This window comes from Anomaloglossus baeobatrachus, chromosome 2 (assembly GCF_048569485.1).
Source record: "Anomaloglossus baeobatrachus isolate aAnoBae1 chromosome 2, aAnoBae1.hap1, whole genome shotgun sequence".
In the NCBI taxonomy this organism is placed as follows: domain Eukaryota; kingdom Metazoa; phylum Chordata; class Amphibia; order Anura; family Aromobatidae; genus Anomaloglossus; species Anomaloglossus baeobatrachus.
In genome coordinates this window covers 30,231,083-30,247,676 of record NC_134354.1, presented here as the reverse complement: position 1 = coordinate 30,247,676, position 16,594 = coordinate 30,231,083, and the positions used below count along the sequence as shown (strand labels likewise).

The window sequence follows — 16,594 nt, the reverse complement described above, 5'->3', positions numbered from 1 at the left end:
ATTTACAAAACACAATGTTTCGGCCAACATAGGACCTTTGATAGAAAAGTGTACACTGTGACAAGGCGACCCATTACATTGTGAATGACAGGTATGTACCATGGAAGTGGTGTGATCCTGCGGGTTCTTTCTGGTACATGTAGTACCACATCTTCCTATAGTATTGAATGGGCCAGGATTACGGATAGCTAAGAGATGGGTGAGACTGGCCATCCACATACCCCTGCCTATGGGTGTGTCTGACACTGGTCTTAATTAGCTTGTTTGGCACATGAAGTCAGTGAGTGTGTAGCAGTGTGTGGAACAGCACTGCATGAGGAGCACTGCATGAGGAGCAGCCTCTGAGGGAAAAGAGGCTGCTATTCTCAGAGAGGTTGGAGCCTCTGGAAGGAACTCACCTAAGGAAGCATGGGTTGCCTTCAACCATCTGGAACTGAGTGTGTGGAGGCTGAGGGAGCTCCACTCTGACACTAGTAGTGTCCAAACCTGAGCGGGCGGTCCACGACAAAGACAGACCAGAAATCTTTGTTCCTGGGTAAACAGGTGGCAAGAGGTAAAGGGGCTGTTGGACTTAGAGAAAGAGGCACAGAAACCTCTCTGGAGTATAGGAATGGTATCCAGATTAACTGTGCATTGTTTGTTATTTTGTTTGGAGAAGCGGTTTAGGCTGGATTTTTTTTAATAAACCGTTTGGACTTTTTAAGACTTTGTGTTCCTGTGTTAACTCGGAAATGCAGCCAACTGAGTGTCCCCCAGCACGTGAGCAGGCGAATGCTTACAACTGTTTAATTGCTATTATGGGACTAAAAGGGGCTTTACACTCAGCGATATCGCTAGCGAGTGTACCCATCCCCGTCGTTTGTGCGTCACGGGCAAATCGTTGCCCGTGGCGCACAATAACGCTAGGCCGCGTCACACGGACTTACCTTCCCTGCGACGTCGCTGTGGTCGGCGAACAGCCTCTTTTCTAAGGGGGACGTTCGTTCAGCGTCACAGCAACGTCACACGACAGGCGTCCAATAGAAGCGGAGGGGCGGAGAGCAGCTGCAGGAAAGTCACGCCCACCTCGTTGCCGGAGGACGCAGGTACGGTGTTGTTTGTCGTTCCTGAGGTGTCACACGTAGCGATGTGTGCTGCCTCAGGAACGACGAACCACCTGCGTCCAAAAGCAGCAACGATATTTGGGATTAGAACGACGTGTCAACAATCAACGATAAGGTGAGTATTTTTGATTGTTAGCGGTCGCTCGTACGTTTCACAAGCAACAACGTCGCTAACGAGACCGGATATGCGTCACGTATTCCATGACCCCAATGACATCTTCTTAGTGATATCGTTGCGTGTAAAGCCCCCTTAAGGGTTATGTATACTTCTAATCCTTAAAATGTACTTGTGATTACAAGTTGTTTAGATATGTATATTGTCAGTTGGTTTAATACAGGGGTGGGCAATTAATTTTCCCATGGGGCCGCATGAGAAATTGGGATGGTTTTAGAGGGCCGGACTAATATAATTAGCTACGTTCTACCCAAATACTGTATATAGTATATATACTATCCCTTCATAAACAAACAGTAAGTTAAACAATACAAAGATTCAATGAAAATGTGGGGGGCATTACTGGGGCCTGTGGAGCATACATACTGGCCCTGGTGGCCTGTGGAGCATACATACTGGCCCTGGTGGCCTGTGGAGCATACATACTGGCCCTGGTGGCCTGTGGAGCATACATACTGGCCCTGGTGGCCTGTGGAGCATACATACTGGCCCTGGTGGCCTGTGGAGCATACATACTGGCCCTGGTGGCCAATGGAGCATACATACTGACCGTGGTGGTAAGTGGGGCATACATACTGACAGTGGTGGCCAGTGGGGCATACATACTGACAGTGGTGGCCAGTGGGGCATACATACTGACAGTGGTGGCCAGTGGGGCATACATACTGACAGTGGTGGCCAGTGGGGCATACATACTGACAGTGGTGGCCAATGGGGCATGCATACTGACAGTGCTGACCAGTGGGGCATGCATACTGACAGTGGTGGCCAGTGGGGCATGCATACTGACAGTGGTGGCCAGTGGGGCATGCATACTGACAGTGGTGGCCAGTGGGGCATGCATACTGACAGTGGTGGCCAGTGGGGCATGCATACTGACAGTGGTGGCCAATGGGGCATGCATACTGACAGTGGTGGCCAGTGGGGCATGCATACTGACAGTGGTGGCCAATGGGGCATGCATACTGACACAAGGGTGGCCAGTGGGGCATGCATACTGACAGTGGTGGCAAGTGGGGCATGCATACTGACAGTGGTGGCAAGTGGGGCATGCATACTGACAGTGGTGGCTAGTGGGGCATGCATACTGACAGTGGTGGCTAGTGGGGCATGCATACTGACAGTGGTGGCCAGTGGGGCATGCATACTGACAGTGGTGGCCAGTGGAGCATGCATACTGATAGTGGTGGCCAGTGGGGCATGCATACTGACAGTGGTGGCCAGTGGGGCATGCATACTGACAGTGGTGGCCAGTGCGGCATGCATACTGACAGTGGTGGCCAGTGGGGCATGCATACTGACACTGGTGGCCAGTGGGGCATACATACTGACAGTGGTGGACAGTGCGGCATGCATACTGACAGTGGTGGCCAGTGCGGCATGTATACTGACAGTGGTGGCCAGTTGGGCATACATACTGACAGTGGTGGCCAGTGGGGCATGCATACTGACAGTGGTGGCCAGTGGGGCATGCATACTGACAGTGGTGGCCAGTGGGGCATGCATACTGGCCCTGGGGATGCTGAGGGCACAGGTAGGCAGCAGTGCAGCAGAGCCTGAGGGCTCCTCTGGCTGCCTTCTCTGAGTCCCCTTTGTGTCTGCTTCCTCTATTGCAGGCACAGGGGGACTTGAGAAGACACAAGTGCTGCTTCCCTGCTCCCCCCTCCTGCAGCCACTTTGCACTCTTCCTGCTGCTACTGCTGCACATTACCTCAGTTTGCAGAACAGACGTTTTTGAAGTGGCCGCTGTGGAGATGAGCCGGTCACATGTGTAACGCCCCTGCAGCCGGTCGTTACAGGGCATTAAATATTACCCCATTTTTCCCGGGCAGGGGGAGAAGATTCCACATACACACACTGGCAGGAAGAAGTTAAAAATTCTTCAGCATGTAGTTTGAGCCTGCATGACTCATCCTGTCTCCTTAATGAGCAGGTTGCTGGTCCCCATGACAACCCAAGGGGAGGGGGGCCTGAATGAGTGAGTTTAGTGCAGAGCAGACTGAAGTTTAAGGCTCTGTGCACACTAGGCCGTTTTGCCCGCGGATTTACCCGCGGATTTGCTGCAGAAATTTCTTGAGAAATGTCTGCAATCTTTGTGCAGACATTTCCCAGCAAATCCTATGTGAAAAAAAAATAGCTGTGCGCACACTGCGGATTTTTCTCAAGGAAAGTTTCTTGAGAAAATGTTCTCGAGAAACTTTCTTGAGAAAATGAGCATGTTCATTATTTCCTGCGGATTACCCCCGGATTTGCACTTATCCATTCATAAAAATCCGCAGGGAAACATCCGCGGGTAATTCGCGGCTAATCGGTGCGGATTTTTTCCGGAGGTCCGGAAATCTTCCACTCCCAGAAGTTTCTCAAGAAATTTTCTTGAGAAACTTCACAGTTCTAGTGCGCACAAAGCCTTAGACAGAACGTCAGAGGCTGCGAGAGAGTGCAGTCCTCCAGAGAGCAGCTCCTGCTGAGGAGATGCCACAAGACCAGGGCTGATAACATCTTGAGGAAGGGGATGGAGCCAAGGACTGGGGATCTTTGAGAATGTTGTACCTGGTGGCGGTTAAGGTGTACGCTACCGGGCAAGAGAGAGAGACAGAATGGCGGCGGGTCCCCAAGATGCTCCATACCACGGGGATACCATTAACGCACCGAAAGAGAGGGACCCCCAGATCACCTTACAGGACCCCTTCCTCCTACCTGCCCGGGACCGACCAGAGGCTACAGGCGGTGAGGACCAGCACCCGGGTGCGATGTGGAACGGACTTTAAATAAAGAGAAACTGGAACTGCACTCTGTGACTGGTGTGAGTAATGCCACCGCCCTGTGCCCCCGGTGTCCTTGAGGACTGTTGCCCTGGGTCTCATTAACCTCCCAGGGCTCCCCCACTCCACCCGTGGGGAACGATTCCATCTGGCTGCTTATAACACCTGCCCCGGAGAGAGACTGTGCAGCGGCGGCTGAACACCTGGCCACATACCACCGGTGGCGCTGCTAGCATCCCACGTCCCCGTCCCATACCGTTTCCTGTGGGAGAGTGGTGGCAGAGAAGGCCAAGACCTCAGTGGCCACCGTGAGCGATGGCAAGCTCCCCAGGAACCCCGTTACCCTCCTTCCATCCCTCTTGTCACACCGGACTGACTATCGGACTTTCCTTTTATTGAAACCCACTGGAGTCACGGAAGCCGGGTTGGGCCACTCACAGCCTGACCCCGAATACCACCGGCCCGGTGACCATGCCATCCCTGCTGGCCCCAGCGCAGGTGTTTCACATGAGGATCACTGGGTAGAAGAGGCATGCAAAGGGGGCGTGGCCAGCATCGACAGAGCAGGAGGAGGAGAGGACAAGGAAAGCATCCGAGGAGTGTGTGTCCAGCATTGAGGGGGCCTGAACGACAGCAAAATGGGGTGTGGCTAGCAGCATAGATGCCATAGAAGGCATCCAGAGAGTGTGATCAGCATCCAGAGGGGGCATGACCCGCAGCAAGAGGGGGTGTAACCGGCAGAGTGCTGGATACATAGTTCCCGGCAGTGAGAGCGGGTATAAGGCATAAAATTGTAGTTCAGGCCACGCCTCCGACTCTCAGCAAGATGGGCGGGCCGGTCACAGACAGTAGGCTGGCCGCATCTGGCCTGTGGGCTGCCCCTTGCCCAGGTCTGGTTTAATATAAGCTTCTTGATGTAAAAAAAAATCTAAAATGTCTTTTCTTTTTTTTCCAGTCTTCCCAAAAAAGAATGAAAATAAATTACTTAAAACATGGGTCCCCAACTCCAGTCCTCGAGGGCCGCCAACAGTGCAGGTTTTCAGGATTTCCTTAGTATTGCACAGGTGATAATTTAATCACCTGCACAGTTGATGATTCCAACACCCATGCAATGCTATGGAAATCCTGAAAACATGCACTGTTGGCGGCCCTCGAGGACTGGACTTGGGGAACCCTGACTTAAAACTATGTAGATTGCCCGTAGGACATACAAAAACTCCAGAAACTTAGGACATACAAAAACGCCTTCTTTTTCTACCTCAACTACTCCTTCATTCAATCTCCTTTCCACTGATGTGGACACAGTGATGTGGACATAGTGATCGTAGAGGTCCCAATGGTGGAGCCCTCCAAAGATTATTTATCATTGAACTAACTAAGTCTTCATTTTGCAGTTGTGAATAAGATGAGACAAGAAAGGGACGTCTACGACAATCAGTATCGGGGCCGTGAGCTCCTCGGCTTCATCAACTACCAGAAATTTGAGAACATTATGAGGAAACATATAGTGATGTTCCAGGAACCGGCGGTAAATCTGCTGCGGGAAGTCACTGGTAAGACAATTCCGGGAAGGAAACAGTCAACGTGTTTTATGCTTGTGAATATTACAAAAGCAATTTTGCAAATATTCTGGATTACATATGTTCATTCGTTTTGTGTACAGAGCTCTTTTGCACATCTGAGAGTAGTTGCGATGAAGGTGGCGCTAGGATGTGGGCAGTGATTCTTCTCATGTTGGTGGTCTTCATTGGCATAGCTCGAAATCTCCATCACAGCCCCCAACTTTAATTTTATCAGCACTGCCATATGGGCCAATGGGACCATTTGGGTCCTCCTAGGCTCCAGGTCTGAAAAATGATCGCGACCCCATCCTCCAATTCTGTCAACTGCTCTTCTAGAGAATCGGAACCAGCTTCATGTACATTAATATCATTAGTAAAGTCTGTGCCTCAAATACTTCATGGCATCATAAAATGGCAAATCATTTTTTTTTCTACAGTAACTGAAACAACATTACAATATTAATACAAATTTATATTAAAAAAATGCTGTAAAAATAATTAAAAAGGACCCGTCAGAAGGTCAAAGTGTCCATTTTTTTTTCTTATTTTAGTCCTACTTTTTCCCTGAATATTCTGCTTTTTGTTGTTTTAAAATCCACCATACAGTTCCAGAGATATGGTCCTTTTTAGTTACTGCTAATTTTTACAAAAGGGCATGTCTCACAGCTTAAGAATGAAGTGCAGTCTAAAGACACGCTGTGATACCAATGTGATATGACTGAAAGAATGAGTGTGATTAGATAGGAATCATAATCAAAAGATAGGAGTGATCCCAGATATTATTTGATCTATCCATAATTCAGTATCAGTGAGAGATGTCCTCTGGCTGACCCATTTTTACCATGATGAAGAATACGTGTCAGACAGATCTTGAAGAAACCACGATTATGAGGAAGTAACGTTTACAGTTCCAACAGTCAGAAAACTCGTGGTTAGTTGACAACAGGTGTAAGGAAGCTGGAATGTAAAATTCACGGCTCCTTGCAATATCTCCAGGAAACTGTGGTTGGGCAGTGGTCAACTGGCAAAATTTGCAGGAAGCTACTGGTGCCCACAGCAGCTTGTGGTCAAGTTACATGAACATGACTCAGCTGTTACATGCTGGTCACCAATTCACCACTCAGTGCACACGACGTACAAAGTTTCCTATAAAAAGCCAAGACTCGATTGGTGAGATTAGGTAACCTTTCCAGGACGCTGAAGTGTACGCACTACTCCTGTGATGCAAGAGGCCGGGTTGTTTTTCCTCCTCACTAATCGAGTCCCTCCGATGAGAAAGGATTGCTACAACATAACGGTAATGTTGATGCATATTTCTGTTGTTGTATAAGATTCTATGACTATAAAGTAGTTCTGATGCCTATGTACCATTGATTATTCATGTGCTATTAAAATAAATAGTATCTTGCTATAAAGAATCTTAGCATTAGTGCCTGATTAGGATATCAGTGAGCGCTTTGTAAGTAAGGGCTTTCAGCCCCTTTTTTAGGAGAATTTAGCAAGACACACGCCCCCGAGGAGCCTGAAAAAAATAGAATACTCAGACGAGGAGTGTGAATAAAGTAAGAGCAAAAACTGGCTACTTGTGACCTCATGACAGATCCTCTTACAAGATAAGTAATTGTTTTAGTGAACCGACATACATCCAAAATTCCTACACCACATATTTTGCCACTCCTTTTCCCATAAATACCATCAGCACTTGCCTCTGAGCCAGTGCTACCTCCAAACCAGGAGATCGGCCTAGTGCACCAATTACCATTTTACCTTCAACATCGCATGCTACTTGTCTTTGTGTATTTGCTATCTAGTAAAAAAAAAAATCTGTGTTAACAATTTTATCGCTTTAGTATTCGGATGGAAAAATACTTTAATATTAAGTCAAATTTCTGTCTGCTCTATAAATATCGTGCACAACATTTAATTGATACATTTCCCTTTTTATTTTTCTAGAACTCATTCAAAAATGTTTTAAAGATGTAGCATCCAAATGTTTCGATCAGTTTGAAAATCTTTGCTTCGCTGCCACGGTAAGGTTTACATATATTTTTAGTCTACATTATAGGGGTTTTCTGGGCTTGCCACAACTTTCTGCATTCACTTAATGTGACGACAGATTGACAAATCCTAACAGTGTGTAATATTCACACAGTCAGGATCTGCCTGTATTGCCTGCTCGACTGGTTGTCACGTTACCTCCTTGATCTCATGTCCATACCAGCGCTCATGTGCCTGCTAGTAACTTTTCCTGCTTCTCTCAATATTCTATTAGAAAAAATGGATAAGCTGGTAATATAGGGGAGTCCTGACTGTGTGTATATTGCGTACTGCTAAGAGTAAACAATCTAATGTCACATAAAAGTGACTGCAGTCATTTCCATTTATATTTCATATTTGCACTGTCTTTTCTATCTTGTTCCAAGGATAAAATCGAAGATATTTCTCACAAGCAGAAAAAAGATGCCGAGGTGACAATCACTTTACAATTCAAAATGGAGAAAATTATTCATTGCCAGGACACTCTGTACTGTGAGGCCTTGTCAGCTGTAAGAGCTGCAGAGAAAGGTAAAGTCCCACATGACCAAAGGCAGCTGTCAATGAGTGAACTCTCCTGCCATCTGGAGGCTTACTTTCAGGTAAGATACTAGAATACAGAATTATATACAAATATCAGTATAGCCAAAGGACTCACAGTTTATTCCTTATAAATGTCAAAAACTGGAAAACATGTAGTATATAGAGGATCTGTCAGCTCTCCTGTGTGGTGTAGTATATAGAGGATCTGTCAGCTCTCCTGTATGGTGTAGTATATAGAGGATCTGTCAGCTCTCCTGTGTGGTGTAGTATATAGAGGATCTGTCAGCTCTCCTGTGTGGTGTAGTATATAGAGGATCTGTCAGCTCTCCTGTGTGGTGTGCTATATAGAGGATCTGTCAGCTCTCCTGTGTGGTGTAGTATATAGAGGATCTGTCAGCGCTCCTGTGTGGTGTAGTATATAGAGAATTTGTCAGCTCTCCAGTGTGGTGTAGTATATAAAGGATCTGTCAGTTCTCCTGTGTGATGTAGTATATAGAGGATCTGTCAGCTCTCCTGTGTGGTGTAGTATATAGAGGATCTGTCAGTTCTCCTGTGTGGTGTAGTATATAGAGGATCTGTCAGCTCTCCTGTGTGGTGTAATACATAGAGGATCTGTCAGCTCTCCTGTGTGGTGTAGTATATAGAGGATCTGTCAGGTCTCCTGTGTGGTGTGGTATATAGAGGATCTGTCAGCTCTCCTGTGTGGTGTAGTATGTAGAGGATCTGTCAGCTCTCCTGTGTGGTGTAGTATATAGAGGATCTGTCAGCTCTCCTGTGTGGTGAAGTATATAGAGGATCTGTCAGCTCTCCTGTGTGGTGTAGTATGTAGAGGATCTGTCAGCTCTCCTGTGTGGTGTAGTATATAGAGGATCTGTCAGCTCTCCTGTGTGGTGTACTATATAGAGGATGTGTCAGCTCTCCTGTGTGGTGTACTATATAGAGGATCTGTCAGCTCTCCTGTGTGGTGTAGTATATAGAGGATCTGTCAGCTCTCCTGTGTGGTGTACTATATAGAGGATCTGTCAGCTCTCCTGTGTGGTGTAGTATATAGAGGATCTGTCAGCTCTCCTGTGTGGTGTAGTGTATATAGAGGATCAGTCAGCTCTCCTGTGTGGTGTAGTATATAGAGGATCTGTCAGCTCTCCTGTGGGGTGTAGTATACAGAGTATCTGTCAGCTCTCCTGTGTGGTGTAGTATATAGAAGATATGTCAGTTCTCCTGTGTGGTGTAGTATATAGAGGATGTGTCAGCTCTCCTGTGTGGTGTAGTATATAGAGGATCTGTCAGCTCTCCTGTGTGGTGTAGTATATAGAGGATCTGTCAGCTCTCCTGTGTGGTGTAGTATATAGAGGATCTGTCTCCTCTCCTGTGTGGTGTAGTATATAGAGGATCTGTCAGCTCTCCTGTGTGGTGTAATATATAGAGGATCTGTCAGCTCTCCTGTGTGGTGTAGTATATAGAGGATCTGTCAGCTCTCCTGTGTGGTGTAGTATATAGAGGATCTGTCAGCTCTCCTGTGTGGTGTAGTATATAGAGGATCTGTCAGCTCTCCTGTGGGGTGTAGTATACAGAGTATCTGTCAGCTCTCCTGTGTGGTGTAGTATATAGAGGATATGTCAGTTCTCCTGTGTGGTGTAGTATATAGAGGATGTGTCAGCTCTCCTGTGTGGTGTAGTATATAGAGGATCTGTCAGGTCTCCTGTGTGGTGTGGTATATAGAGGATCTGTCAGCTCTCCTGTGTGGTGTAGTATATAGAGGATCTGTCTCCTCTCCTGTGTGGTGTAGTATATAGAGGATCTGTCAGCTCTCCTGTGTGGTGTAATATATAGAGGATCTGTCAGCTCTCCTGTGTGGTGTAGTATATAGAGGATCTGTCAGCTCTCCTGTGTGTTGTAGTATATAGAGGATCTGTCAGCTCTCCTGTGTGGTGTAGTATATAGAGGATCTGTCAGCTCTCCTGTGGGGTGTAGTATACAGAGTATCTGTCAGCTCTCCTGTGTGGTGTAGTATATAGAGGATATGTCAGTTCTCCTGTGTGGTGTAGTATATAGAGGATGTGTCAGCTCTCCTGTGTGGTGTAGTATATAGAGGATCTGTCAGCTCTCCTGTGTGGTGTAGTATATAGAGGATCTGTCAGGTCTCCTGTGTGGTGTGGTATATAGAGGATCTGTCAGCTCTCCTGTGTGGTGTAGTATATAGAGGATCTGTCTCCTCTCCTGTGTGGTGTAGTATATAGAGGATCTGTCAGCTCTCCTGTGTGGTGTAGTATATAGAGGATATGTCAGTTCTCCTGTGTGGTGTAGTGTATAGAGGATGTGTCAGCTCTCCTGTGTGGTGTAGTATATAGAGGATCTGTCAGCTCTCCTGTGCGGTGTAATATATAGAGGATCTGTCAGCTCTCCTATGTGGTGTAGTATATAGAGGATCTGTCAGCTCTCCTGTGTGTTGTAGTATATAGAGGATCTGTCAGCTCTCCTGTGTGGTGTAGTATATAGAGGATCTGTCAGCTCTCCTGTGTGGTGTAGTATACAGAGGATCTGTCAGCTCTCCTGTGTGGTGTAGTATATAGAGGATCTGTCAGCTCTCCTGTGTGGTGTAGTATATAGAGGATCTGTCAGCTCTCCTGTGTGGTGTAGTATATAGAGGATCTGTCAGCTCTCCTGTGTGGTGTAGTATATAGAGGATCTGTCAGCTCTCCTGTGTGGTGTAGTATATAGAGGATCTGTCAGCTCTCCTGTGTGGTGTAGTATATAGAGGAGGTGTCAGCTCTCCTGTGTGGTGTAGTATATAGAGGATCTGTCAGCTCTTCTGTGTGGTGTAGTATATGGAGGATCTGTCAGCTCTCCTGTGTGGTGTAGTATACAGAGGATGTGTCAGCTCTCCTGTGTGGTGTAGTATATAGAGGATCTGTCAGCTCTCCTGTGTGGTGTAGTATATAGAGGATCTGTCAGCTCTCCTGTGTGGTGTAGTATATAGAGGATCTGTCAGCTCTCCTGTGTGGTGTAGTATATAGAGGATCTGTCACCTCTCCTGTGTGGTGTAGTATATAGAGGATCTGTCAGCTCTCCTGTGTGGTGTAGTATATAGAGGATCTGTTAGCTCTCCTGTGTGGTGTAGTATATAGAGGATCTGTCAGCTCTCCTGTGTGGTGTAGTATATAGAGGATCTGTCAGCTCTCCTGTGTTGTGTAGTATATAGAGGATCTGTCAGTGCTCCTGTGTGGTGTAGTATATAGAGGATCTGTCAGCTCTCCTGTGTGGTGTAGTATATAGAGGATCTGTCAGCTCTCCTGTGTTGTGTAGTATATAGAGGATCTGTCAGTGCTCCTGTGTGGTGTAGTATATAGAGGATCTGTCAGCTCTCCTGTGTGGTGTAGTATATAGAGGATGTGTCAGTTCTCCTGTGTGGTGTAGTATATAGAGGATCTGTCAGCTCTCCTGTGTGGTGTAGTATATAGAGGATGTGTCAGCTCTCCTGTGTGGTGTAGTATATAGAGGATCTGTCAGCTCTCCTGTGTGGTGTAGTATATAGAGGATGTGTCAGCTCTCCTGTGTGGTGTAGTGTATAGAGGATCTGTCAGTTCTCCTGTGTGGTGTAGTATATAGAGGATGTGTCAGCTCTCCTGTGTGGTGTAGTATATAGAGGATCTGTCAGCTCTCCTGTGTGGTGTAGTATATAGAGGATGTGTCAGCTCTCCTGTGTGGTGTAGTGTATAGAGGATCTGTCAGCTCTCCTGTGTGGTGTAGTATATAGAGGATCTGTCAGCTCTCCTGTGTGGTGTAGTATATAGAGGGTCTGTCAGCTCTCCTGTGTGGTGTAGTATATAGAGGATCTGTCAGCTCTCCTGTGTGGTGTAGTATATAGAGGATCTGTCAGCTCTCCTGTGTGGTGAAGTATATAGAGGATCTGTCAGCTCTCCTGTGTGGTGTAGTATATAGAGGATGTGTCAGCTCTCCTGTGTGGTGTAGTATATAGAGGATCTGTCAGCTCTCCTGTGTGGTGTAATATATAGAGGATCTGTCAGCTCTCCTGTGTGGTGTAATATATAGAGGATCTGTCAGCTCTCCTGTGTGGTGTAGTATATAGAGGATGTGTCAGCTCTCCTGTGTGGTGTAGTATATAGAGGATCTGTCAGCTCTCCTGTGTGGTGTAGTGTATAGAGGATCTGTCAGCTCTCCTGTGTGGTGTAGTATATAGAGGATGTGTCAGCTCTCCTGTGTGGTGTAGTATATAGAGGATCCGTCAGCTCTCCTGTGTGCTGTAGTGTATAGAGGATCTGTCAGCTCTCCTGTGTGGTGTAGTATATAGAGGATCTGTCAGCTCTCCTGTGTGGTGTAGTATATAGAGGATCTGTCAGCTCTCCTGTGTGGTGTAGTATATAGAGGATCTGTCAGCTCTCCTTTGTGATGTAGTATATAGAGGATCTGTCAGCTCTCCTGTGTGGTGTAGTATATAGAGGATCTGTCAGCTCTCCTTTGTGGTGTAGTATATAGAGGATGTGTCAGCTCTCCTTTGTGGTGTAGTATATAGAGGATCTGTCAGCTCTCCTGTGTGGTGTAGTATATAGAGGATCTGTCAGCTCTCCTGTGTGGTGTAGTATATAGAGGATCTGTCAGCTCTCCTGTGTGGTGTAGTATATAGAGGATCTGTCAGCTCTCCTTTGTGGTGTAGTATATAGAGGATCTGTCAGCTCTCCTGTGTGGTGTAGTATATAGAGGATGTGTCAGCTCTCCTGTGTGGTGTAGTATATAGAGGATCTGTCAGCTCTCCTGTGTGGTGTAGTATATAGAGGATGTGTCAGTTCTCCTGTGTGGTGTAGTATATAGAGGATCTGTCAGCTCTCCTGTGTGGTGTAGTATATAGAGGATGTGTCAGCTCTCCTGTGTGGTGTAGTATATAGAGGATCTGTCAGCTCTCCTGTGTGGTGTAGTATATAGAGGATGTGTCAGTTCTCCTGTGTGGTGTAGTATATAGAGGATCTGTCAGCTCTCCTGTGTGGTGTAGTATATAGAGGATCTGTCAGCTCTCCTGTGGGGTGTAGTATACAGAGTATCTGTCAGCTCTCCTGTGTGGTGTAGTATATAGAGGATCCGTCAGCTCTCCTGTGTGGTGTAGTATATAGAGGATCTATCAGCTCTCCTGTGTGGTGTAGTATATAGAGGATCTGTCAGCTCTCCTGTGTGGTGTAGTATATAGAGGATGTGTCAGCTCTCCTGTGTGGTGTAGTATATAGAGGGTCTGTCAGCTCTCCTGTGTGGTGTAGTGTATAGAGGATCTGTCAGCTCTCCTGTGTGGTGTAGTATATAGAGGATCTGTCAGCTCTCCTGTGTGGTGTAGTATATAGAGGATCTGTCAGCTCTCCTGTGTGGTGTAGTATATAGAGGATCTGTCAGCTCTCCTGTGTGGTGTAGTATATAGAGGATCCGTCAGCTCTCCTGTGTGGTGTAGTATATAGAGGATCTATCAGCTCTCCTGTGTGGTGTAGTATATAGAGGATCTGTCAGCTCTCCTGTGTGGTGTAGTATATAGAGGATGTGTCAGCTCTCCTGTGTGGTGTAGTATATAGAGGGTCTGTCAGCTCTCCTGTGTGGTGTAGTGTATAGAGGATCTGTCAGCTCTCCTGTGTGGTGTAGTATATAGAGGATCTTTCAGCTCTCCTGTGTGGTGTAGTATATATAGGATCTGTCAGCTCTCCTGTGTGGTGTAGTATATAGAGGATCTGTCAGCTCTCCTGTGTGGTGTAGTATATAGAGGATCTGTCAGCTCTCCTGTGTGGTGTAGTATATAGAGGATCTGTCAGCTCTCCTGTGTGGTGTAGTGTATAGAGGATCTGTCAGCTCTCCTGTGTGGTGTAGTATATAGAGGATCTGTCAGCTCTCCTGTGTGGTGTAGTATATAGAGGATCTGTCAGCTCTCCTGTGTGGTGTAGTATATAGAGGGTCTGTCAGCTCTCCTGTGTGGTGTAGTATATAGAGGATGTGTCAGCTCTCCTGTGTTGTGTAGTATATAGAGGATCTGTCAGCTCTCCTGTGTGGTGTAGTATATAGAGGATCTGTCAGCTCTCCTGTGTGGTGTAGTATATAGAGGATGTGTCAGCTCTCCTGTGTGGTGTAGTATATAGAGGATCTGTCAGCTCTCCTGTGTGGTGTAGTATATAGAGGGTCTGTCAGCTCTCCTGTGTGGTGTAGTATATAGAGGATGTGTCAGCTCTCCTGTGTTGTGTAGTATATAGAGGATCTGTCAGCTCTCCTGTGTGGTGTAGTATATAGAGGATCTGTCAGCTCTCCTGTGTGGTGTAGTATATAGAGGATCTGTCAGCTCTCCTGTGTGGTGTAGTATATAGAGGATCTGTCAGCTCTCCTGTGTGGTGTAGTATATAGAGGATCTGTCAGCTCTCCTGTGTGGTGTAGTATATAGAGGATCTGTCAGCTCTCCTGTGTGGTGTAGTATATAGAGGATCTGTCAGCTCTCCTGTGTGGTGTAGTATATAGAGGATCTGTCAGCTCTCCTGTGTGGTGTAGTATATAGAGGATCTGTCAGCTCTCCTGTGTGGTGTAGTATATAGAGGATCTGTCAGCTCTCCTGTGTGGTGTAGTATATAGAGGATGTGTCAGCTCTCCTGTGTGGTGTAGTATATAGAGGAACTGTCAGCTCTCCTGTGTGGTGTAGTATATAGAGGATGTGTCAGCTCTCCTGTGTGGTGTAGTATATAGAGGATCTGTCAGCTCTCCTGTGTGGTGTAGTATATAGAGGATGTGTCAGCTCTCCTGTGTGGTGTAGTATATAGAGGGTCTGTCAGCTCTCCTGTGTGGTGTAGTATATAGAGGATCTGTCAGCTCTCCTGTGTGGTGTAGTATATAGAGGATGTGTCAGCTCTCCTGTGTTGTGTAGTATATAGAGGATCTGTCAGCTCTCCTGTGTGGTGTAGTATATAGAGGATCTGTCAGCTCTCCTGTGTGGTGTAGTATATAGAGGATCTGTCAGCTCTCCTGTGTGGTGTAGTATATAGAGGGTCTGTCAGCTCTCCTGTGTGGTGTAGTATATAGAGGATCTGTCAGCTCTCCTGTGTGGTGTAGTATATAGAGGATGTGTCAGCTCTCCTGTGTGGTGTAGTATATAGAGGATCTGTCAGCTCTCCTGTGTGGTGTAGTATATAGAGGATCTGTCAGCTCTCCTGTGTGGTGTAGTATATAGAGGATCTGTCAGCTCTCCTGTGTGGTGTAGTATATAGAGGATCTGTCAGTTTTAGCATGTGTAGGGTATATTCTTGTTTCTTCTACTGTTGTGATATTAGAACTGTCTGTTCTTTCAGTGACTCCTTGCTTGTTTTTCTCCTGTTCTCTGCCTCATTTCACTGTGCAGATAGATTTTATGATGAGTATTTAGGTTTCTGAGAATGAATGAATCTGCTAAAATTGGGATTCACTTCTTGTATAAGGCCAGTAAGTCTACATCACATTGTTGTGAATTGGATGTGCATTATTAAAATCCAGGTAAAAATCAAAGGAAAAAAACACAAAAAACATGCAAATTCAAATTGGTCTTTCTTTCTCTTCCAGAACACGACCACTCGTTTGGCCAATCAGGTCCCTCTGATTATTCAGCATTTCATCCTACATGAGCTTAAGGACCAATTACAAAATGAAATGATCCGACTTCTGGAAGAACGAAACAAGACGGACCTGTTAGTAGAAAGGGACGGCCTGTGCGGAGATAGACAGAGGCTGAAGGATCAGATTCAGCGGCTCAAGCTGGCCCGGGAACGCTTACAAAAATTTTGAATTAGTGATGGAAAAAAATAATAATGTATAAATCTATACATGTTTGGTATCTACGAACTCGTACCGACATGGGGAATCGTAATGCCAGGTCAGTTTTACCATATAGTGAATCTGGTAAATAAAACCCTTCAAAAACCTTTGTGGCAATTTTTTTTTGCAATTTTACTGCATTTGGAAAAAAAAATTTCTTTGAAAAGAGAAAAAACAAAAGTGTGGTTCTCAGAAAATGGACATTGTTTTATTTTTTTTTTTTTCAAATTTCAAAACTTTTCTAAGACTTAAATAATAAAGTACCGTATTTTTCGAATTATAAAAGAAATTTTCCTCCCAACAATTTAGGAGGAAAATGAGGGGTGTGTCTTAAAATCCAAATGTAGCTTACGGGGGGTAGTGAAGAGGGGTCACAGGAGGTAGGGGCAATGCTATGCGGTGTGCTGCCAGTGCTGCTCTGTGCGTCGGGTGGCGCGGCTCTACTCTGTGTGGCGTGGCTCAGCTCTGTGCAGCGTGGCTCTGCTCTGTGCGAGGCTGCTCTGTCCGCTGCGGCTGTGCTCTGTGCGGCGCTGCTCTGCTCTGTGCAGCACAGTACTGGTCTGTGTGGAGCTGCTCTGTCCAGTGCGGCTCTGCTCTGTGCTG

General features: G+C 46.3%; 1 protein-coding gene across 1 annotated transcript in view; it reads left to right on the top strand.

The window, feature by feature from the left end:
• LOC142290893 (interferon-induced GTP-binding protein Mx-like) overlaps positions 1–16,049 on the top strand; it is a 58,415-nt gene extending 42,366 nt beyond the window's left edge. The window contains exons 14-17 of the mRNA XM_075334959.1: positions 5,435–5,593; positions 7,556–7,632; positions 8,026–8,238; positions 15,740–16,049. Coding sequence (XP_075191074.1) covers positions 5,435–5,593; positions 7,556–7,632; positions 8,026–8,238; positions 15,740–15,961 — 671 coding nt within the window. The 3' untranslated portion in view covers positions 15,962–16,049. The remainder of the gene's footprint in view (positions 1–5,434; positions 5,594–7,555; positions 7,633–8,025; positions 8,239–15,739) is intronic.
• Positions 16,050–16,594: the final 545 nt, after the last annotated feature.